The 23,117-nt window shown below is 57.0% G+C and overlaps 2 protein-coding genes across 2 annotated transcripts in view; one reads left to right on the top strand and one right to left on the bottom strand.

The window, feature by feature from the left end:
- Positions 1 to 10,027, bottom strand: part of LRRC52 (leucine rich repeat containing 52) — an 11,413-nt gene extending 1,386 nt beyond the window's left edge. Inside the window, exons 1-2 of the mRNA XM_005880533.2 lie at positions 9,405 to 10,027; positions 6 to 321 (exon numbers count right to left, since the gene is read on the bottom strand). Of these exons, the coding sequence (XP_005880595.1) occupies positions 6 to 321; positions 9,405 to 10,026 (938 nt within the window). The 5' untranslated portion in view covers position 10,027. The remainder of the gene's footprint in view (positions 1 to 5; positions 322 to 9,404) is intronic.
- RXRG (retinoid X receptor, gamma) overlaps positions 1 to 23,117 on the top strand; it is a 141,056-nt gene that overhangs the window by 39,087 nt on the left and 78,852 nt on the right. The window lies entirely within an intron of this gene.

The following is a 23,117-nucleotide window of genomic DNA, read 5'->3' as shown; positions in this document are numbered from 1 at the left end:
TCAGCTGAGGGAAGCCGTCCTGGCCCGAGTCCGACCTTCTCTGGAAAATGCGCCTGCTGACCTCCACGGGCTGCCCGTGCTCGTCCTCGTCCTCCGCGTCGCTCGACTTGCGCCGGGCGTTCTGGTAGACCACGGCGCACACGCCCGTGAGCCAGGCGGCCACGGTGCCCGCCGAGAAGATGCAGAAGCCGATGAGCAGCAGGAAGATGTAGTCCTGCCGGTCCAGGTGGGTGATGCACATGTACCGCAGCGGGTTCCCCACCTGCGTGATGGGCCAGCCGGCCAGCTCTGTGGGCTCCACGCACGTGGCGTTCTGATCATCTGGAGGAGAAGCACAGCAGGACATGGTGAATGGCGGAACCCCCGGCGTCAAAGGGCACCTGGAGAGGCGGCCTGGAGCCTGGCTACTCAGGGTGTGGGCTGGGGGCATCACCTGGGCCTCATCAGATGCAGCATCTCAGGCCCCGCCCAGCCCTCCTGGGTCAGGGTCTGCAGCTTCATGAGACCCCAGGGGCTTTGTGGCATGAAGTTTGAGAATCGTGGAGCCCAGGACTGCCTCCTGCCCCAGCTTAGCTTCCTTCGGGTCACCTCCGAAAATGGGCTTTGCTTCCAACAGTCCTCAGAGATCCAGACACCACAACAGGAGCGGGAGCGTTTGGAAACCTAGCAAGATGGCCACGGAGCGTGGACACTCCACAGCCCACCCCTGTGCTCCCTATCTCCCTCCCTCCCTCCCTCTCTCCCTCCTGGTGACCCAAGCTGTGTTTTTCTCTGCACTTGTGCCTGAGCCCAGCCAGGACCACAGAGGCCACCCCAGGTATCACACGCCACTTGTCCCAACGCTCAGGGACCAGATTCCCGGGAAGCCTCCGCAGCCGGGAGGAACCAGTGGGGAGAGAGCCGTCCGGGGAAGCATCACTGGCTGGTCACATGGTCCACACGCATCTTCAATCCTTTTTAGCAGCTGACTTTGCGGCCCGGCTCCTTCCCTTAGCACCTCCCACATCAGCCCCGTGGACTTCAGAGTAAAACAGAAAAAGAGGCTCTGCAGCCAGCGAGCTCAGGGCTCAAGTGCAGACTGTCACGCACGAATTTTGTACACATGGCGGTTGCCCGTTCTCCCCCCGAATCCCAGCCTCATCGTAGACGTGCAGAGAATGACACTCTTCTCAGAGTCCTGGCGAAGATGAGCTGCGGGGTGGGGGGTGGGGGCGGGGGGACAAGCTGCTGAATGAACTGCAGGCATCACACCACGGGGCTTACACTCAGGGTAAGCGAGATGAGCTGCGGGGTGGGGGGTGGGGGCGGGGGGACAAGCTGCTGAATGAACTGCAGGCATTACACCACGGGGCTTACACTCAGGGTGGGACCGGGGCTGGAATTAGCAAAATTCAAAGCCGAGCAGCGAAGATTGACCAAGTTCTGACGACATGCTAAGCGATGCCCAAGTGCTCTCTCACGGAATTCTTAGAACCACCTGCACAAGGAACGTTATCCTCCTCCTTCACCCAGAAGGAAACAGACTCAGAGCTGGTGTGCATCTGGAAGGTTCTAGATACCCGAGGATCCAGGCAGCATGGGAAGATGAGAACGTCTCACTGAGCGATCGCAGTGTGTTCTGCAGAAGTGGGAGCCTCAGAGCTGGTGCGGAGAGCAGCTCCCCCTAAACTCAGGGTGGGACTCCAGACCCTGTAGGGCGTGGAGCTCCTCGCTCAGGAAGGGAGGGGAATCGGGTTTGTGTTAGAGTGAGAAGCAGGAGAAGGCGAGAAAGGAACCGTGACTGGAGCTGATGGGGACCCGGCAGCGGGTGGGGTGGCAGGAGAGAGCGGCCAGGCCGAGGCTAGGCCCTGTCTGAGCTGGACGCTGCCCCTGCACGTGGCCGCTGGGACCCTGCACCTCCAGGGACACCGTGTCACCTCCAGGAGGGCCTCCCGTGGGTGTGTGGGGAGGGCTCCTCTGGGAGGGGATGCTGGCAAGGTGTCTGTGACAGAGGGGAGGAGAGGAAGGAAGGGAGCCCCTCTCTAGTCTGAGTGTGGACACCTGGGGCGCCCTCCCCAAGGTGACTGGCGGGAGAGGGAAGGGGCGGGTCCTGGGCCTCCCTCCAGGTTGCCCTCAGGGGCAGAGACACAGTGCTCCACGCCTCACGGTCAGCCCGGGTGGGTCCCGGGTCGGTCGGGGCTCTGGGAGGCCCGGGGTGTGGTGGGCGAGGCTCCTCGGGAATTCGGGCAGGAGGGGGCTCTGTCACTTGCCCGGGAACATGCAGACACAACATGGGAACATGCAGAGATGTGCCTGAGAAGGAAACGTGGGATTCGAGGGTCTGGGTGTGTCTGTTGTGGTGGGGGGGAGGTTTATCGAATTCTATTTTTAAAAAGAGTTGGCTTTCAAATTGGGGCTCCGGCTGCAGAGACTAAACATGAAACACTCATTTCCCCACTTGGAGCGCCACCTTGAAAGGAGCCCTTAGGCAGCGATTTCCCGCGTGTTGGGCTGCTCTTAGTGAGGGTGTGGGGGGCCCTGGGGAGGGCGCCTGGGTTTTTCTACCGACTTTCTCTCCTCCCCTTCCCTGTCCCTGGGAGGTGCCAGCTGTCCCCCCAGCAGGCCCCTATGCCCACTTTCCCCAGGTTCCCAGCAGTGGTTCCCTTCACACACGCCCGGGATTTCCCTGCTGCAAGCGCAGCTGTGCCCAGGGCTCTCGCTCAGAGCCTCCTCCACCCCTGCGGCCTCGGATCACCTCGGGCACCTGGCCGGGCCCTGAGCCCGGAGCACCTGCCCTTCCCGCCTTCTCGCCGACTTCTCAGCACTTCCGGCTGCAGCCCCCTCCGTGCCTCCGGCCCCCTCAGGGCCTCCTGCCCCTTCAGGGCCTCCTGCCCCCTCAGTGCCTCCTGCCCCGCCATTGCTCTCGCCCACCCAGAGTTGCCTTACACCTTTCCTTCCGCATCCAGAGCCTGCCCCCAAGTTTATGATCAGTTCCTCTCTGTCCTCTAAGGTCGAGTGTAAATGCACCCACTCAGGAGCCTTTCCCCGTCGCTCAGAGGACATACTGTCCCCACCGCTGCCCACCTGCAGCATTTCTTCCTGTCACCCCGATCGCCCCGTCGCGTGGTGGTCATTCACCAGGAAAGGGTGCACTGTTCCCTACCCCACAAGCCGACTTTAGCTCCTGTAACCCGTGTCTGATCATTATCCTTCCTGTTAATAGGAACTGCCATTCATTGAGAGAATTAGTTGATTTTTAAATACTTGGGGGATTCGATAGTAATATTTTTATTATTGAGTTCTAGTTTAATTCTACTGCGGCCAGAGACACACTCTCTATGATTTCAAGCCTTTGGAATGGATGGAGAATTTGCTTTATGGCTGAGGATAAAGTCAGTTTCAGTGCATTTGGCATGTGTCCTGAAAACATGTTCTGTCTTTATTAGGTACATTGTTGCACGGATGTAGGTTGTGGTTTTACAGACTCTTCTATATCGTCACCGACTTTTGATCTTTTCTGACTTTTATGGACTTTACTGGCTTTTCAGAACTGTCGTCTCTGAGCTGCTATTAGTCGATTAGTTGTGCATTCGCTATTGAGAGAAGTGCGGTCATCGAACCTGTGAAGCAGGAGGTCGTGGTTCGATTCCCGTCAGGGCACATGCCCGGGTTGTGGGCTCGACCCCCACTGGGCAGGATTATTCCCGTCAGGGCACATGCCCGGGTTGTGGGCTCGATCCCCGCTGGGCTTGTGCAGGAGGCAGTCAATCAATGATTCTCATCATCGATGTCTCTCTCTCTCTCCCTCTCCCTTCCTCTGTAAAATCAGTAAAAAATATTAAAAAATAATAAAGTCACCAGTTAAGTGTGCATTTGTCGACTTCTCCATATGGTTCTGTCTAGTTCGTCAGGGCACATGCCCGGGTTGTGGGCTCGATCCCCGCTGGGCTTGTGCAGGAGGCAGTCAATCAATGATTCTCATCATCGATGTCTCTCTCTCTCTCCCTCTCCCTTCCTCTGTAAAATCAGTAAAAAATATTAAAAAATAATAAAGTCACCAGTTAAGTGTGCATTTGTCGACTTCTCCATATGGTTCTGTCTAGTTTAGCTTTACGAATTTTCAAGCTAAGTTATTAGATGCAGGAAGTTACACCTGACATCTCTTCCTGGGACAGCTACCCTTTCTCACTGAACTTTTCCCCATCATCTCAAGTGATGGTCTTGTCTTACAGTCTCCTGTGTTTGGTGACATTAGAGGGCCGTATGGAATCTCTTTGGCCAGGCTCCCCCTTGTGTGTCCTTTCCCACGTTCCTACATTTAAGGTATAGTTTTGTGAGCAGCATGGAGCTGGATTTTGCTTTTCACCCAGTCTAGCGAACCATGCATTTGAATCAGCCCATTAGCATTTCTGTTTGTTTCTGTTCACCCTACTTATTTGCGTCCCTTTTCCTCCACTTTGTTGCTTTCTGTTGTGTCATGTCATTTCCTTTTCTTTAATTGCCCATCCTTCCCCAGAGGTTATAGAGCCATCTGCTGGCCTGGAGTACCTGATGTGTAGTTAGTTTTACAAACTAACCCCTGTCACCCCACGGGTAGTTGTAATTATTCCCAGGCTACAGAGTGAATACATCGCTTGTAAAGTATCCTCTCTCTGGCTCGCCTGATCTCCTTGCCTCTGACCAAGAGCTACCAGGCACCGTGGGCACATGTGCACTGCACGACTCCGGGCCTCGTTCACGGCACACAGGTGACCGGGCCCCATGCAGTCCCTCGCTCCGCCCCATTCCACGGGCCAGGGCATTCGCCCCAGTTAAAGCTCCCAGGTGTAATTACAGGCGTCATTAATGTTTAAATTCTTCCCGCAAATAGTTCCTAAGGAGACATAACCCACCCCTTGTTTACATCCACATGTAGCACGCTGCTCACAGGTGGGAGCCGTGTGCCAGAATCCGATGCCGGGAAGCAAGAGTTTCTGGGCCCAGAGCCACAGCTGCTCGTGCAGGCGCCCAGGGAGCCCCCTCTCAGAAATCCAGCCTGAACCCCATGGATCCGAGAGGAACTGCTTCTTCCCTGGTCTGTAGAAGGGACTGTGGCTCAGCATACATTGCCTGCTCCCCAGAAAGTCACCACAGCCCTTCACGGCTGGTCCCTTGGCCCTTTCCAGCTGCTCCCACGTGCTGCTGGGCCACCTCCGCACGGGGAGCTCTTCCCCCAGAGGGAGACGAGGAGGCCCGGTGGCTGCTTTGGCCCACCGTCCACTGCTGCCCTGCAGGCCTGAGTACATGGGAACCCGAAGGGCCGTGCCTGGAGGCCTGGCCTTCCTGAGCTCCCAGGAACCTAGGTCACCTGCTCAGGGATCCCACCGGGACTGAGTCCGGGAGAATCACCAGGACCCTTCCGGAACCGCACTGGCCCCCCATCGTTTCTTGGATTTTCTGGGTGGCGTAGGGTCATTGACTCAGCTGTGGCCCAGGCTGACAGCTGGAGGGAGCAGGCCAGGTGCTAGTGAGAAGGTGGGGGCCATGCTGGCGGAGCACTCGCCAGCCAGGAATGCCTACTCCCGGCTCCCCAGCTCCCCGGCTCCCCGCCAGTCTGCCCACTGCAATCCCCGATGGAGGAGATTGTCAGCGGAGAGTGCGGGGACCTGAATTCATTCTGGAAATCTACGTTTTGGCAAGTCATGGGTGACTTTCTACTTTCTGGGTTGAAATGGGGCCATTGTCCAACAACAGCAGCTTTGAATGCAGGACTAAGATGTTCTCTGCTCAGACGCCCTCAAATGACTTGGATCCGAAGCAGCCAGGCCCGAGCCATCTGCCCCCTGCAGACGTCCCAGGGGGCTCCGCCCGGCCTCTTGACACTGCTGCCCAGACCTCACCCCAGCAGGACTGCCCAGGACCATGACTGAGAGCCGACACAGGGCCCCTGTCCTGAAACTGTCCCCTCCCGCCCCTGGTACCTGCCCCTTCTGCGTTCTCACTGTTTCTGACTGTCCCGTCACATCACAAATGCCCCATGAGGCAGGCGTTTCGTAACATCATCAACCACTAACATCGCAGCGCAGGTCATGTTGGAGCAGCCGTTGAGGGTCTGGAACACAGGCCATGGTCACAGGGTCCTCAGAATGTGGCCGAGGCGCACCTGTGCCCCCAGCTCTCTGGTCAGAATCTCTGGACTTGGGGTTCCTGGCTCGTTAGAGCTTGAGAACTGCTGGTTAAGCAGGCCAGGCCTGGGAGGAAAGTCGGGGGCCTGTGGGCGGGGATTGGAGGCGTCGTTCTGGTCAAGTAGAGGCAGGAAGACAGGAGTTCCCCCGGGAGGGCAGACTTAGAGGCTGCCTGCTTCGCGATCACACCCCTTAACTGTGTGACCAGGGCCTCATCTCTACGGACACCCCCCTCGGCACCGCCCCACCGAGGCACAGCTGGGACCCTGTCTGCTGACCACGAGCTCCCCCTCACTTCCTCCAAGGGCATCTTCTCTCTGTTTCGGTCCTTGGGCTGCCAGCCAGAAGGGGCCTTAGCGAGTGTCTCACCTGGCACCCCTATCCCGAGCACAGAGGGACTTGGAGACTCAGAGGGCCCCCCCCCCCCGAGCCACCCGGGCAGCGCGGGCACCAGGACCGTGCTCTGGCTGTGTTTTCTCTCACTGTGTCCTAGACTGTCTCATTAAAGACAGGAACTACGCCTTGGTCCTCTGTGATAAAGGACCCCAACAGCTTGGCCACATAGTGAACATACATCCAGAGCGTGAGCTGAGTGGACTGTGGGCTGCCCCATGGCAGTGGGGGAGTGTTGAACTTGGATGTGGGGAGAGCTCCATGCTGTGAGGAGCTGGATTCTTTTAAAAAATATATATTTTATTGAATTTTTACAGAGAGGAAGGGAGAGGGATAGAGAGTTAGAAACATCGATGAGAGAGAAACATCGATCAGCTGCCTCCTGCACACCCCCTACTGGGGATGTGCCCGCAACCAAGGTACATGCCCTTGACCGGAATCAAACCCAGGACCCTTCAGTCCGCAGACCGACGCTCTATCCACTGAGCCAAACTGGTCAGGGCGAGGAGCTGGGTTCTTAAGCAGCCTGTATTCAAAGGTGGCCTGACCAGTGTGGTAGCCACTAGCCATTCCCGTGGCTGTTTAGATGTATTGAAATGAAGTACAATGGGGAATTCAGTTCCTCAGTTGCACTGGCCATATTTCAAGAGCGCAGTGGCCCCACATGGCCCCTGGACTGGACAGCTCGGATCTAGATGGTCTCCACTGGGCAGCGCTGGACCGGACCTTGGGGTGGCAGGGCGGGGGATGCGGAGGCCGGGTCCTTCTGCCCAGGAGCGTAACGTCACGTGCGCTTCTGAGAGCATCCTCAGGGGCTCCGACCCGTCCCGCGAGGGAGGCTGTCCCTCAGAGCTCAGTGGCCCTCCCACCTTCCAGTAGCAGCAACGACTGGAAAATTAGAGTCTGGCAGGAGCTGTCCTCTTTGCTGGCCTCGGTGGGTCTGTTCTACCCGCGAGAGCGCCCGGCAGCCGGCACAGGACCGCGCACCTCCACTGCTGGGGTGTGCGGGCTCCGAAGTGAGTCCTGAATTCTGAGAACTGATGGTTTTCAGTGCATCTGGTGACTAACTCATCGGAGGGTTTCTTTAGGTAAGACCTTTGGTAATAGCATCAAAGTTTCGATATTCCTACTCAGTGAGTTATCCTGAAGTCTGAAGAGTGGAGCGCCCTCTACAGCCGCTCTGGGGGGCGAGTTTAGCCAACAGGTGACCTGGGAAAGACTCATGGTTGCCCTGCCTGGCACCTTTTGCTTTAGGGCCTCTCCATTCTTCCCTGGACCCCGACTTCCTTCAAGGTTCCTGGGTAAGCTCAGCTAATTGGATTTCCCAGGAATTCCCTCCTCCCTCTCAGAGAGCTGGTAAAGATTTAGGGGCACTTGTATCATTTGGGCCAGAAGTTCATGTAGTTTTGTAGGGTCCTCTTCTAGGTCAGGGCACTTTGGGGACTCAGAAGGGTGAATCTGAAATGGCTAATTTCAGCCCCGTGGGAGCAGGGGAGGGGGAGATCCTGGGGCAGAGGTATTGCTCGGTTCTCTCCACAACATCCCCAGATCACACCAGATGGATTGTTCTTTCTCTCCGGGCCCTGTCTGCCCACAGTGGGGCTGCCCTCCTTGCCCTTGTCCATAGAAAGCCACCTGTGTGTCCACACCTGTTTCTGGAGGTGGGGCTTGTCTTTAGGTGAAGATTCAGTTCCAGACTCAGCAACAGCCACCTGGCTCTGCTGGCCACGCCCCAGTCCCATGGCCCAGGCTGAGGCCAAGCCTTGATCTGGGCTTAGGTTTTGTTCTCAGGGTCTGAACTCCTATGTCCATAACTTGCCCAATAGCCCAGCTCAGTCCTAGGTAGGTTGGGCTGAAAGATGAGGGAGGAAGCACCGGGGAGCCCAGGGGCCATGGCAGGAGGGTGGGGACAGTGGATAGAAATCTACCAGATGAGACTTGGGAATCTACCTGTGACATTGACATCTCCCTGCTGGGATGGTGGCACGCGTGGCCCATTCTCCCAATTCAGGCTGTCCCCGTCTGCCTTACGAGGGGAGTACCTTGAAGACAAAGGCGCTGTCTTATCAAAGTCTGTCCCCGGCCTTGCCCTCTCCCTCTCTCCCTGTCCAGGTGCTCACATGCCCCCTCCTTGCCTATCAAACTTCCCCCTCTATACATCGTACTATGGATTTTCTACTGCCTGTGAGTGACTGAGGGCACTTAGATCCCGAAACAGCGGGTCACTGAGCCTAAATAGTTCCCGGTGGAATACAGTGTCCCTGTATTACTTTGCCCTACTGGTCCTTTATCATTTCCACACACACTGTTTCATGGTGTCACGACACCTCTGTATGTTTGGTAACATTATTGTCCCCACTTTATGGATCAGGAAACTGAGGCTCAGAGAAATTGAGTTTCCCAAGGGCAGCTAATGGGCAAGTGCTGAGTTTGGGACTAGAACTCAGCCCTTTGAATTCCTTATTGGCTCTCCAGTCAACTCAAGGATGGCCCTGCAGAGCAGTAAGAATGCTTCCAATCAGCTTCACCCTGATGGCCCTCCCATCCTGACCGGCTCTTTTTCTATTTCATCATTATTATTTTAAAATATTTTTTTATTGATTTCAGAGAGAGGGAGTGAGAGAGATAGAGACATCGATGAGAGAGAAATATCCATCAGCTGCCTCCTGCACGCCCCCTACTGGGGATCCATTCAGCAACCCGGGCATGTGCCCTGACAGGGGATCAAACCTGTGATCTCCTGGTGCATGGGACGACACTCAACCACTGAGCCACACCGGCCAGGCCTGGACATCTTATGACTTCCCTTTTCTGGAACCCATGGGTCCGACGCCAGCACATCCTCCCCCACACCCAGCACGTCCTCACCTGGGTGGTTCAGATGGGTCACGATTAAGTAGATGGTGAAGTCCAGGAAGGAGCAGTTGCACTTCCAGGGGTTCCCGCTCAGGTACAGGGTCTGCAGGGTGAGGAGGTTTTGGAAGGCACTGTGGTCCAAGGTCTGCAAGCCGGTGTTCCTGAGGTCCAGGTGCCTCAGAGAGCTGGTGTTGGCAAAGGTGTACTTATTCAGAGCGAGCAGGTGAGGGTTGTTGGAGATGTTCAGCTGCACCAGGTTGCTGAGCATGGAGAAGCTGTACGGGGAGACCCAGCTCAGGTTGTTGGAGCTGAGATCCAGGTAGAGGAGCCTGAAGACCCCGATGAAGGTGTAATCCATCACCTCGCTGATCAGGTTGTCCCGACAGTCCAAGTAGACGAGGTCGCTGAGGAGGCCTAGATTCATGGCTGGCAAATAGGTGATGCTGTTGTTGTTCAGGAAGAGCCGCCGGGTGTTCAGGGGGATGTCAGGGGGGTACTCCGTTAACTGGGTCCCCGTGCAGATCACCTCCTCGGCTTGACACTGACAACTAGGTGGACACTTGGACCCCGACACCAGTCCCATTCCAAAGGAAAAGAGTAACCACCTGGGCCCAGGGCCTGAAGCAGGGGACATAGTAGGCAGCCACGCGTGACTGCTCTCTCCTACCACCTCCTGGGACAGGCCGGCTGTCCCTCCGAAGGCTGTGGAGGGGCGGGGGAGGGGCGCCGGAAAGAACTAGCAGTCTAGTTTTGTGCAAAGCGATTTTCCATTACAGGAGAAGCGAACAGAAGCTGAAACACGAGGCCAGCCCTGAGCTTCCCCGCCCGCCCAGCCAGGTGGCTGGCTCCCAGGCTGCTCCTGGAAGCCTGCCCGCAGGGCTCTGAGAGCTCTCACCCTGGCCCTGTGTCTGCCAGTGAAGGGGAGCCAGGGGGCAGCCACGTGACAATGGGGTGGCCAGTTGACCCCTTTGTGATGTCAGCAGGCTCAGGGGACTGCCTGGCTGAGGAGCAGGCCCTGCCTCTCCTGGGGGTGTGGTGGGGTTTGTGTGTAAGGGGCTGTCCCTGGCGTTGTGGGGCTGCAGTGTGTGTGTGGTCAGGTTACACTGGGCCCCTAACCCAGGGGCCGGGGAGGGAACAGGGAGGTCTCCCGTCCAACTCCCTTCCTTCCTGAGGCGCCTGAAGTGACTTGGGTTCCTCCTCGGAGGGGCTTTCCCTTGGGTCTTGAGAGAGAGGGTGCCATTTTTTGGGTGTTGTCAGCGAAGACGGGGTGGGGGAGCCTCCTTTGAAACGAGCCAGGGCGCCGTCTGACTGCTCTCCTGTTTGCACAGCGCTGCCTGCATTTGCAACATATGGGTGCGCTGGTGTTTTTAAAACTATTTGAACAAGTATGAGCTACTCCCCTTAACACAAAACCCAAATGTATTTTAAAAATCTGAGTGCGTTGTTATGAACCATCTCTTAGCGTTTGTATTCTCCTAAGACTTTTAAAATCGTGAGTGCGTCTGGCGTGAGCTTATACTCACTACCTACCTGCTGGGTCTTTGGGCCGGATGGAGGGGAGAGCCCCTTAAGGTTAGAATGTGTCATCCACTTAAGAAAATAGGATTTCATTCTTTAAAACATTCAAATCGAACTTAGCTGTGATTATTAATAAAGTAATGAAGGCTATATTTAGCCCAGCACGGTGCCTGGCCCCTGGTGGGTAATAAATATTTATTGAGCGGCGGATGCGTGAACGTCTCCGGTGGTTGGTTCTGTCTCCTGCTTCGGTGCCAGGAGAGCCATGAATAAGCCCCGGTGGACGGCGGCTGTGGCCGACGCCTGATTGTTTACTTACTCAGCATTCCTCAGTGGCGGCCGCGAATTAAGATGATGACTTGGGAGTGTTTACCAAATTGAAAGTGACCTTATTTAAGTAGAAAATGCAAACACTTAAAATAATGACCCAGATGATCATTGTACTAATTGAAGCCGGGTTCGATTGATTGGGGCTCACCCTCTCCCTATAATTAAAAACAAGCTCCTTGCTGGATCTCACATGATTGCCCAGGAGAGAACCTGGCGCAGGACGGCCATGGCGCAGAGTTAATGCCCAGGCCCTGGTTTCCCGTGGGCCCGGGGCTGGGGCTGTGGTTAGGCGGCGGGCTGTAGGGATGCTTTCCTCAGCGTAGGCTGTCTCCTTTTTTTAAAAAGTTGAATTTGTAGGGGTGACATTGGTTAATGAAATTATATGGGTTTCAGGGGTACAGTTCTATAAACATCATCTGTATATTGCGCTGTGTTCACCACCCCAAGTCCAGTCTCCTCCCACACGCTGGCTGGCTAGGAGGGTTCACTTGCTGTTTTGCTGACTCCCTTGGTTGTGTCTCCTTCTCATGAAAGCTGAGCGCGGCCGGACCTGCCGAGGCGCTGAGATCTCACTGACTCCCACCTCTTCTTTCACACCCTCTTCCTCTTTCCGCCTCTTCCTTTCTTCGGGGGGCCTGTCTCCAGGTCACCCCATTTAATTCCCAGCCCGAGACAGTCGCCCTGGTCTCAGGCTTACCTGTCTGGCCCTATGATTACAAGAGCTTCCGCTTAGCAGGGCCTCAGGTGAGGAAAGCACGCCTGCGGTTACTGAGCACACCAGCGGCCGCGGGCCGTCCCGAGGACCGTCTGAACCAATGGCTGCCCTCAGCTGCCCTGTCGCTGGAGCGGCTGTGCGTTTGGTCCTGAAGTCTGAACACCTGGGGTAGTCTCAGCTTTGCCCTTTAGACCAGATCTCGCCAATGTTTCTCATTTTGAAATTTACCTTTCTTTCTTTTTTTAAATCCTCACCGAGGATATTTTTCCATTGATTTTAGAGAGAGCGGAAGAGGGAGGTAAAGACAGAGAGAAACATTGATGTGAGAGAAGCACATCGATTGGTTGCCTCCTGCATGCAGCCGACCAGGGTCTGGGCCAGGGAAAAGCCTGCGACCAAGGCATGTGCCCTTGACCAGAATTGAACCCGGGACTCTTCAGTCTGCAGGCCTAGGCTCTATCCACTGAGCCACACTGGCTAGGGCTCATTTTGATTCTGAGTAAATATTTGTTACCTGGAGGATGGGTGGGCCAGTCAGGGGAGAGTAGAGAACGTGGCAGGATCTCAGACTCCCTAAGATCTTTCTTCAAGGAACATCTTAGAAGACATATTTCAGGGATCCTGCTTTGGGAGTTTCGGACTGGGCTCCTTGCCCTTGTTCAGTTGCTGGGCAGCTCTGGCCTTTATTTTTCTCATCTCTTATCGAGGGAGGCAGACTGGATAACCCCCGACTTTCCTAGGACTTCCACATTCCTGCTTGTTGTGAAGGTTTCCGGCCCTACCCATCCCGCTCAGCACAGCATCATGGCCCACCTGTCAGGTGGCTGCAGATGGAACGTGCCCCCCCAGCCAGCGGCTCCTGCAGCATCAGCCACAGCTAGGCTGCCCTTGGTGCGGGCAGTTGTTTAGCTGCCTGCCTCAGCCCTAGGCAGTCATGTGACCGTCCTGCCGCCAGCACGGTGGGTGTCGCATGAGCGTGTGGAAGCCCCTGGGTCAGGGCAGTCCCTACCTGAGTCCGTCTTGGGCAGGCGCCTCCTTTTAGTCACATCTGATGGGGACACTGCCTTCCCAGCTCAGGGATCCTCTCAGATGCCAGCTCTCTCCAGACCCAGAGACAGGTGGGCACAGCCCAGTGCTGTAAGGGGAAAGGGCAGGTGACGCAGAGCAAAGGGACCCCCTGGGAGCAGTGGGTGACTGTGCAGTGGGACTTAGAGACCTACTGGGGCCTGGATTTCCTTTCCACGAACCCAGCCAGGTGCTCCCCAGGGCCCCTCCCCAAGTGTAAAGCTCCATCCAGACCAGTCTGTGCAGGGAGGGGACCGAGGCGTGAAGCATCAAGGCCCAAGCCCTGAGGACAGAGACTCAAGTGACGACACGGTGCCTGGCCCAGGGTGAGCCGCCTGTCAGCGTTGGCCAGTGAACACCCCGCAGGTGCAGGGTCATGTGCTAGGGAAATGGATTTGGGCAGGCTTATTTCTCATGAGAAAAACAGAAACAAATGCACGTGCCCCTTTATTAAGTTCAAGTTCCAGGTTCACCCACCCTGGCACCCAAGTCCGTGCTGTGCTCTGCTTCCCGGCAGGGGGTGTGGGTTCAGGTCTAAAGAACATTATCAGGGACTTGGCTGCAAGGGGCGCTATGGTATCCAGTTCACTCAGACTTTTGATCCCACGGAGTCCTTTCCAGGGGATGGGCTGGGAAGCCCCTGACCAAGGTCATCCGGGAAGAGAAAAAAGTTCCCAAACATGTGGGAGGCGGTGGCTCCGGGCCAGATGCATGGACCTCGATCTGGTGCATCTCCACGCAGCTGGGTCTGTTTCTAGACCAGCTGGTGGGGACTATTTTTGTCTTTTCCCTTCGGGCTGCCTGCACCACTGCCACCGGCTCCCATGTGCTCCCCTGAGGCCTGTCCCCCACGTGCTCCCAGCGAGGCCTGTCCCCACGTGCTCCCAGGGAGGCCTGTCCCCCACGTGCTCCCCTGAGGCCTGTCCCCCACCTGCTCCGCATTAAACTGCTCGGCAGCTCTGCCACCTGGAGCCACCCCAGAGGATGCCTTGCAACTGAGCCTCGTTTTGAGGGGGTTGGGTCACTACTTCAGCTCATAACGAATCTACATACTGTACTGTAGCGGTCACTGTGCCTGAAACTCACGGTGGGACCCAGTTTGTGATCTGGGAGGACGCTCCTGGCAGTTGCTGGGGTCTCTCACGGGCAGAAGCTGGGATGGAGTCTGAGCTTTGAAATGAGCGGTTTGGGCAGGCGCCCGAGCTCCTCCGGGCAGCGGTTTCCTCTTAGATAGACAGGGACAACGACAGCTCTTCCAGGGCTATGATCAAGACCGCGTGTGATTGGATGTGAGACAGTCACGGTCACGAATCGCCCGGGTCAGGCATGTGATCCTCCCACAAGCCAGTGCGTCACGTGGCGGCCCCCATCTTACAAATGAAGAAGCTGCCCGGGTGCCCCTTGCTGAGGTCATGAGCTGGTGGCTGAGGGAGGCAGGAGGTGGCCCAGCTGGTTTTACTCCTGAGCGTGAGCCCGAATTATTCAGTGCGTCCACCCGCACCCACGCAGACCCGCGGAACGACCACTGTTGTACCTGCAGGCGCCAGGCGAGGACTCCCCCATCCACACTCCGGGCACCTGGCCTCCAGGCCGAGCAAACCATGGCTGCAGGGTCTGTTCAGCCTGGGGCTCCTGTCTTGCAGGAGGCTCACGACACTTTCCGCTCTAAACTCCTGCCTCCCTTTGAGATCGTCTCCTGTCATTCTCTTCGTTTTACAGGCGAGGGATCTAAAAGCAAAAAACTTGCTAATCTCACTCAAAAAGTGAGTGCTTGGCAGCAGCAGCTGACCCCCCGCTGCCTGAGGCGACACGAGTCCCTGTGTAGCGGCTCCTGGAGGGAGGGTTCCTTCCAAAGGTCTGGAGCATGTGTGTCCATGGCAACCCTGGGCCCCGCACAGCTATCGGAGCCCCTGGGAGCTACGGAGACCTCCCCAGAGCAGGTGTGCCCCGCCCCCCCACCCCGCCTACTCCTCTGAGCAATGCTGATGCTAAAGCCCCATCACAGAAGGCCTTGGGGGGCCTCTCAGGGGACCTGCCCTCCCACAGGCTCCTGGGAGGAGGAGGACCGAGGAAACCCAGCCCTGTCTCCTCGGCACCCCTCGTGGACGGGTTTGCGAGAAAACATGTAACGGGAGGTAAAAACTTTGAGCGCAGCTGCCACAGGCAGGTGTTAGAGGTCTCTCTCAGTGACCCGGGCCAGCTTGGCAGGTGACTGGAGACCGAAAAGAAAGGCATTGACCCTGAGCCGGGCTGTGCGGCTGTATGTATGGCTGTTTTCCTTAAAAGGCCGTTAATGTTTGGGCCCGGCCGGCATGGCTCAGTGGTTGAGCATGGACCTACGAACCAGGAGGTCACAGTTAGATTCTCGGTCAGGGCACATGCAGGGTTGTGGGCTCAACTCCCAGGAGGGGGCGTGCAGGAGGCAGCCGATCAATGATTCTCTCTCATCCTTGATGTTTCTATCTCTCTCTCCCTTCCTCTCTGAAATCAATAAAAATAATAGTAATAAAAACGAATACTGTATATGGTCCCATTCTTTTTTTGTAACTACCAAAGTTTATTTAGCTTAATAAGTGGCAGAGCAAATAATACATGTGTAATGTATGCATTTGGTGTACATACACACATGCATCTATTGTATTCCTCATTTAACCATGTGGAGCTTTGAAAACTTTATCTGTTCCCATTCTTTTTTTAAAAAAAGTATATTTTATTGATTTTTTACAGAGAGGAAAGGAGAGGGATAGAGAGTTAGAAACATCGATGAGAGAGAAACATCGATCAGCTGCCTCCTGCACACCTCCTACTGGGGATGTGCCGCAACCAAGGTACATGCCCTTGACCGGAATCGAACCTGGGACCCTTGAGTCCGCAGGCTGACGCTCTATCCACTGAGCCAAACCGGTCAGGGCTGTTCCCATTTTTAAGGACAGAGGACCAGTATCATTTGGGGAAAAAAAAAGGCCATTAATGTTTGGGAAAGGCTGGTTCCCAGCAATAAATGGCCATTTTTATCACGACTTTCCCCAAAGGACGAATGAGAAAATGGGCCGAACCAGGACCTCTGAGGAGGAGGCTCGGGCTCCTGCGGGCCTGGCAGGAGCATAGGTACTTTCAGGGCCAGGCACCGCTGCCCGCTGCCCGCTGCCCCTGCCCCTGCCCCTGCCCGCTGCCCGCTGTCCACTGTCCGCTGTCCGCTGTCTGCTGCCCGCTGCCCGCTGCCCCCTGCGGGCTCCTTATAGCACTTCACTTCCTGTGCTCTGAACAGCTATAGGCGGGAGGGGAGCAGGGAGCCCAGCTTGCTGACTGTGATGAGCGCCGTGGCTCCCACGGGGCCTGCTGCCCGGCCTAGCGCTTGTCCACGAGGGCGCCGTGAGGGCACCGTGGCCCGGCACCCCTCCCTCCGACGTCCTTAGGTTGTTAGTCTCAGTCTCAGAGGCGGGATGGCTAATCTGCCCAGGGCCTTCAGCCTCTGCTTCACGGGCCTTGTACCTTCCTCCTGGGGAGCCTGCTCCAAAGCCCCTCCTCCCCAGACGGCGGGGCTGAAAGGTCAGAGAAGTGCCACGTGAGAACCCTGGGCCACACATCCTGCTGTGTCCCTCGGCCACTCCCCGTCACCCCCGTTTCCCCAGCTCACAGCTGCCGCGCTTCTGTGCAGACATACACGGCGGTTCTCTCTGAGACAGATTCTTCTGCTGTTGCCCTAGTAACAGAATTATTAAGCCAGTTTCCCGGGAGTGTGTGTGCCTGGTGAGGTAACGTCTGTCACATCCCGCTCCTCACCCACCCCCACCCCGGGCTCCAGCCTCTGTGCCTCACACCTAGGCGCCCAGCTCCTCCCTGGCCGCTGTGCTCCTGCCACCCTCCCAGCTCCGCAAGGCCTGTCGTAGGCTCTGAGGCTCTGCACTGGCCAAGTCCCCACCCGCCTGAGCTCCCCGTGGCGGCCGACCATGCCGACGGCCCCCAGTGCGGTGTGCTCCAGCAGGGAGCCCGAGCCCTGGCCGTGGGCAGGGATGGAACAGAGCCAGCAGGAGCCTGGCAGGGACTCCAGAGGGCGGAGTGAGGGGCCTGTTGGTGGGAGGCCACACGGGGCCATACGTAAGCCTAAGGGTTTGGAGATCAGATCGCCTGTGAAATTCCCTCTCCCTGGCTTTGGTCAGGTTTCCTTAAATGCAAAGCGAGATAATGATAGTACCGCCTTATTTCTCGGCCCAGGTACAGGCCAGCTTCTAAAGCGCTCAGCTTAGCATCTTTGAACATAAAAATGCACCAAAAATGTGAGCTGGGAGCACTGTGGCAGAGGAGGGGGAGGTGGTGCATGAGACCTGGAGCTGAGGGTGGCTCCTGAGTGGGTGCCAGTCATGCAGGTAGCGCCGCCAGGTGCAGAGGGACGGGCTTGTGGGGACAGATGACGCTGTCATCGTGGGCTTGGGGTTTGGCACGTCATAGCTCACGCTAGCCGACTCTCACTGGCCGCCAGACACCGCGCCACGCAGGTGACCTATGTTACCTCCTTCAGTCCGGTATTAACACGTGGCAAAGCTAACACACTGCCCACAGTTACCAAGTAGCAGGACTGGGATTTGAACCCAGGTCTCTGTGTCTCCCAGGGTTCTTAAATGTCTTTACTGTAGTTGTGAAACCAGTCCTGGGTGTGTGTGTGTGTGTGTGTGTGTGTGTGTGTGTGTGTGTGCGCATGTGTGTATGCACACGTGCTCTTTGCTGCTGAGACGATCCTTGGGAGCAGGCTGGCTGCACAGCTTCCCACCCCTCCTCCGGAGACCCTGTGTGCATATTTGGTCCCTGGACGTGGGGACTTCCTTTATGACACATGTTCTCCCAGCTCATGCTCAGAACACTGGCTGGGTTCTCCCCTGTGCCCTTGGCCTTGTTGCCTCACTCCAAACCGCCCACCACCCCCTGGGGCCCTTGTCTGGAGGTGGCTTAGCATCTCTGAGCCTCAGCTTCCTCCTCTGAACAACTTAGCAGGGAGAGAGTTGCAGCAGCATCAGAAGAGAGTTGCTGGAGGGGAGGGGCCGGCCCCCAGCCCTGGGCGGGTGTGCTCCGATCCCCGGTGGCACGATGCCAACCGAGGGCACGCGCTTCCCTCAGCCCTGCGAGGCGGCGTCCTCGTCTGCTGTCCTGCTGTGCGGGCAGCTCACCCACTTCGTGGTGCTTTGGGGATGACGTTCTTAACTGTGGAGTCAGCGAAGCCACAGGGGAGAGTGGGGCCCTAGCGCTGCGCTGGGGGCACACCCATGCTGTGTGGGGCCGAGGAGGGGGCGGTGGCAGGTGGGAGGTGGGGTGGCGGGACCATATTTCCTCCAGACTCTCTTTGTAGCGGGGAAAGAGGCTCTGGGGTCCCAGGGGACAGGGGTACCTGTCGTGAACGGGGCTCAGACACTGGATAAATCCTAGAGGCCAGTGTGATGGTGTTGGGAGCTGGGCCTTTGCAGGGGTGACAGGTCACGAGGGTGGAGCCCCCATCAGTGGGATGCGTTTCTTATAGAAGAGGCCCCAGAGAGCTCCGGCCCCTCTGCCCCGTGAGAACTCCAGAAGTCTGAGGCTGGGCCCTCAGCCAGCAACGCAGGGGCCCTGCCCGCAGACTCCCAGCCCCGGGGCTGGAGAAAGACACTTGTTCCTAGGCTGTTGGTGTTTTGTTATAGCGGCCGGAGCCGACGGAGACACGGGGCACGATGTGCTGGTTTTTAGGAGGAGTTTTCTGTTCTTTTAATGACCATGTTTCAACGTGGCCACTTTGAAGCACTTTCCCCCTATTATGCCGGGACTTAGGCTTTCGATAACCCGTCCGCGGATTTCAATTCTATTTAATTAGCCCAAACCTATCAAGATGCTGGTTTAATACCCAGAGTAAACCCTGGACCCGTTCCCCGTGGAGACAAACAGTCGTCTACCTTCCGGGGCTCCGGGCCGAGGTGACTGATTAGTTGCCATGGAAAGAGACAGAAGTGCATTAGCGGTGTCCGCTCTCATGCTGAGGAGAGCCGCTCACTGAATGTGCAGGGCCACCGAGGCCACCCAGACCCAGATACCTATTCATGTGCTGAAGCAGGCCTCCGCCTCCGCCAGCGCCAGCGACCAGGACCAGAACGTTCTCTGCAGGGAAGCTTCCGACCGCTCCCCGCCCCCTGCTCCACACCCCTGCTCCAGGCCTCCGCTCCCCGCCCCCACTTCACGCCCCCCTGCTCCACACCCCAGCTCCAGGCCTCCGCTCCCCGCCCCCACTCCACGTGCGGGGTCACCATTTCCCGTGGATGGACCAGGGTGACCTGCAGCCGGTAGCTCTGCCCCCGCCTCCTTCCCAAGCTCACTATTACTCCAGCCCCATGGTGCCGGCTGGGCCGCGCACTCAGCACCGCTCCCCTCAGGCCCCTTTCTCCAACTCCGTTGGCTTTGTAGTTCCCGCTCGCCCTTCAGGACCCCATTCCATTCCCCATCCAGTTCAAAGTCTGCTTGCTGTCCTCCGACAGAATTGCCCAGGCTTCCCTGGGCGTTGCACTCTCACAGCAACTCTCCTCATGTACCAAGGCTCCCCATTTCCCACTCCCTGGGTGCTCCGCGTCTTATTTATGGGAATATTTACAGGACGCCGGGCTCAGAGGAGGGGCGGGCGGTCCTGCTGAGGAAGTTCAGGTGACGCTCTCACATCGCCTGTTGATAACATCTGGCCGACGTTAGAGGTTTCTAAGGGAATGAACCATCTGAGCCCGGCCTTTCCTGTGGGGCCACAGACAAAACCCCACAGGGTCCTGTGGAAGGATGACTGTCCCCTCCCAGGTAGCAAGAGCAGGCGCTCGCCCAGGGCCACACTAGCGGCCACAAAAGCGCTGCCCTTCACAGTGCCCATCGCCTCCTGTGAATGCTCTGTGCGCTCAGCTCAGGAACGGGCGGGCGCTGAGGGCTCGGCGCTTCAGACGCGAGCTTGGGAGGCAGGCGGCCTGGCCGCCGGGGGCCACACTGCCACTCGCTGAGCTTCGCTTCCATTTCCTGTGAAGTGGAGACAATCGTGTCTTATGCTGAAGGGAGTTTGGGGCATAAACGAGCTACGCGGGCCACACGGTTAATGGGCGCCTGACCTGTGGGAACGGTGGCCAAGCTCCACAGCGGTTATTTCTGTTGGGTTGGAGTGGTTCTGAGTTATTAATAAAACGTACACTAGCCATACAAACAGTGCAATAAGTAAGTCCCCCGGAGAACTAGGCGCTGCAGTACACGCCCCGCGGGCGGGACTGAGACAGGCTTGTTAGAGCTGCCTGGGCACGGCCAGCGGTGAGAGCCGGTCCGGAAGGGTTCCAGGGCTGCTCTCGACATGACTGGGAGGAAGCTGCTCTGGTACCTGCAGGTCTGGCCCCTGCAGACGAGGCTCCAGGACCGATCAGTCCACGCGTGAGTCTGATGAGATGCACACAGCACGTGGGTGCGGACCTTTGGCACAGCCACGCGGAGCGCACACGGCGTGAGCTCTTCGCCCCTGGCTGCTCGGGGGACTCTTGGCAATGAACTTTCCGGGTTCCTACGTGAAGGCTGCACCTGAAGCCGCTCTTGATTCTCTCCTGATCCGACCCGTAACTCCCAAAGCCTATCCCTCCCGGTGAGCGTGTGGTCAGCGGAGGCGATCTTGGTGAGTGAAGCTGTCGCGCACCCCTGTGCTTCCCCGCTGGGAATGTGCTGCCAGAGACAGGGGAGCTTCGTCCAATGCCCTCTGCTTCTCAGCACATGTTTCTCTCTTTAAAGAGAAGAGGCTTGTAAAGCCAAGGCACCCGACTCGGAGTGGGGAGGGAAATGGTGTGCTGAGGTCTGTGAAGAGGGCTGAGGTTTGAGGAAGGACTAGGGTGTCCCTGTGGGTCTCAGGGGTGCTTAGGGGCTGGCCCTCCTAAAGTCCTCCCAAAGTCCGTCGAGGCCCCAGAGCTGCTGGCGGCAACGCCGTTCTCCGCCTCCTCTGGCTTCGCTGCCCCAACACCGAGGGCAGGCTCCTTGGGGTGGCCTCGGAGGGAGGCCCAGCTGAGAAGAGCCTGTAACTGGGAATTCGGGGATCTGGGTTGCTGGCCTGCTGCTTCTATGCGCTCACGGCGTAACCGTGGCACACACTTCAGTCCCAGGCTCCTCATCTGCTCTGGCTGATTCGTGGTTCTGGGGCGACGAGCACAGGGAATGGTGAGAGGATCTGCTTTTCCTGGAGGCAGAGGAGTGGCCCCATCCACACGGGAATGGACGCTGGGGGAGCCCGGGGCCTGAGCAGGAGAGACCTTTGCAAAGGTCTAGTCCAGGCTCCTATGGGCAAGAGAACCAACTTGTCCGAAGTCATCGGCACCTTGGACACAGCCGGTGAGAACAGTCCCTGGGCCTTCCGCCAACTCTAGGCACCGGGCAGACACCGCACCGCATGCCGAGGCATAGCCAGTGATCACCGCCCTCCCAGGTCTGCCAGCTGCAGGTCTGGCTGCACTGGATCGGAGGCAGTGGGTGTGGACAAACGAGCCGAGCTTTGGGGCTAAGAGGCCTGGAGCGAGTCCGGTCTCTAGCTCTGCCTCTACGTGTGACAACGGACTTGACTCTGAGCCTGTCCGATTGGGTGGTAGTGACAGAACCTGCCACAGGTGAGGTGATGCTACAGAACCCGCCCAGCCCTGCGGGTGGCAGACAGCAGGTGGGAGCCTCCCAGTTCTTTCTCCACCCCCCTCAATGCTGTCATTATGAGAGAGAAATGGGAGACTTCATTAACCTTGAAGGAAGCAAAACCTCGGGCAGCGAACCAAAGACAGTGGTCTGTGTGCACATGAGCAACCGAAAGCTTCATCTTGTTCTGAAGGTCACGTCCTCACAGTGCCTCGGGGACCCTGCGGACGCCTTAGCACTGTCACCCTCGTAAGAGTAAGATTAAGGAACTCGGAAATCCTCCAGAATCCTCATTTTTAAATATTTTTTTTTTCTGCGTAGGAAACCTTTTCTATTAATATGCTTTTTGCAAAAACTGGGAAAGACAGCACGAAGAGGAAAATAAAGGTGCCCACTTCCACGAGACGGGGAGCACTGGGGTGCGCGGCAGCCTGTTTTCCGTTCAGACCCCTTTGCGGCCTGGCTTCCAGCTGGCGGCCCTGGCACTGGTCTCAGCACTGGAGCAGCGTCCTGTGCTCCGGAGGTGGCCCAGCCGTGACAGGACCGAGCAGGGCTGTGCCACCACAGCCTGGCCATTTCTCTGGCAATTTCCCCTCAGAGTGTGGTTTACTTTTTTTAAGTAGATAGCTTTATATATACATATATATTTTATTTTATTTTATTTTTTTATTTTTAGAGAGAGAGGAAGGGAGAGGGAGAGAGAGAAATATTGATGTGAGAGCAAAACCTCAATTGGCTGCCTCCCAGGGATCAAGCCCGCAACCTGGGCATGTGCCCTGACCGGAATCGAACCAGCAACCTTTCAGTGCACTGGACGACGCTCAACCAGCGGACACCCTGGCCAGGGCTGTTGTTGGCTTTGTATTTGGCTCTGTGACATATAAAAGTTTTACATTTTTGGGTGGAGTGATCTATTAAGTTTTTTCTTTAGTGATTCCTTCCAGTGGTTTTATGCCCCAAAACGCTTTCCTCCTCTTGAGACCAGGCAACGTGGTGGCTACATTTTCTCCTTTTGTTAACAGTTTCATTTTTCTCGTTTAACTGTTTGATCCCGCTGAGATTTAGTTTGCTTTATGGCCAAGGACCTAGGGGATGCTGTTCTCCAATCTTTCTCCACGCACCATTTCTTGCTCGACCACAGACAATGCATTTAAGCTCTTTTAACGTCCATTTCCTGGTTCAGAGAGGATCGCTGTGTCAGGTCAAGAACAGACCCGAGGTCGTGGGCGTGCGGCATTCGCCGGGGAAACGGTGCAGTTGTTACCAGGTGAGAAAGCGATGTGTGAATGACGACCTGTTTGGTGTCCTTGTCCCAGTCCGCTTACCAAGGCCCAACAGCCGTTCCCTAGACCCCGGTCTCCCAGGCTGCTGGGCTCACAGGAAGACGCGAGGATGCCGCAGGCGAGTTCAAGTGCAAGTTCTCTGTTGTAGCTACAGCTCAAGGACACGCGTTTGGGGCG

The sequence above is a fragment of the Myotis brandtii genome, unplaced genomic scaffold, assembly GCF_000412655.1.
Source record: "Myotis brandtii unplaced genomic scaffold, ASM41265v1 scaffold64, whole genome shotgun sequence".
Lineage (NCBI taxonomy): Eukaryota > Metazoa > Chordata > Mammalia > Chiroptera > Vespertilionidae > Myotis > Myotis brandtii.
Note: the sequence above shows the minus strand (reverse complement) of the source record. Positions and strands in the feature narration are given on the sequence as shown.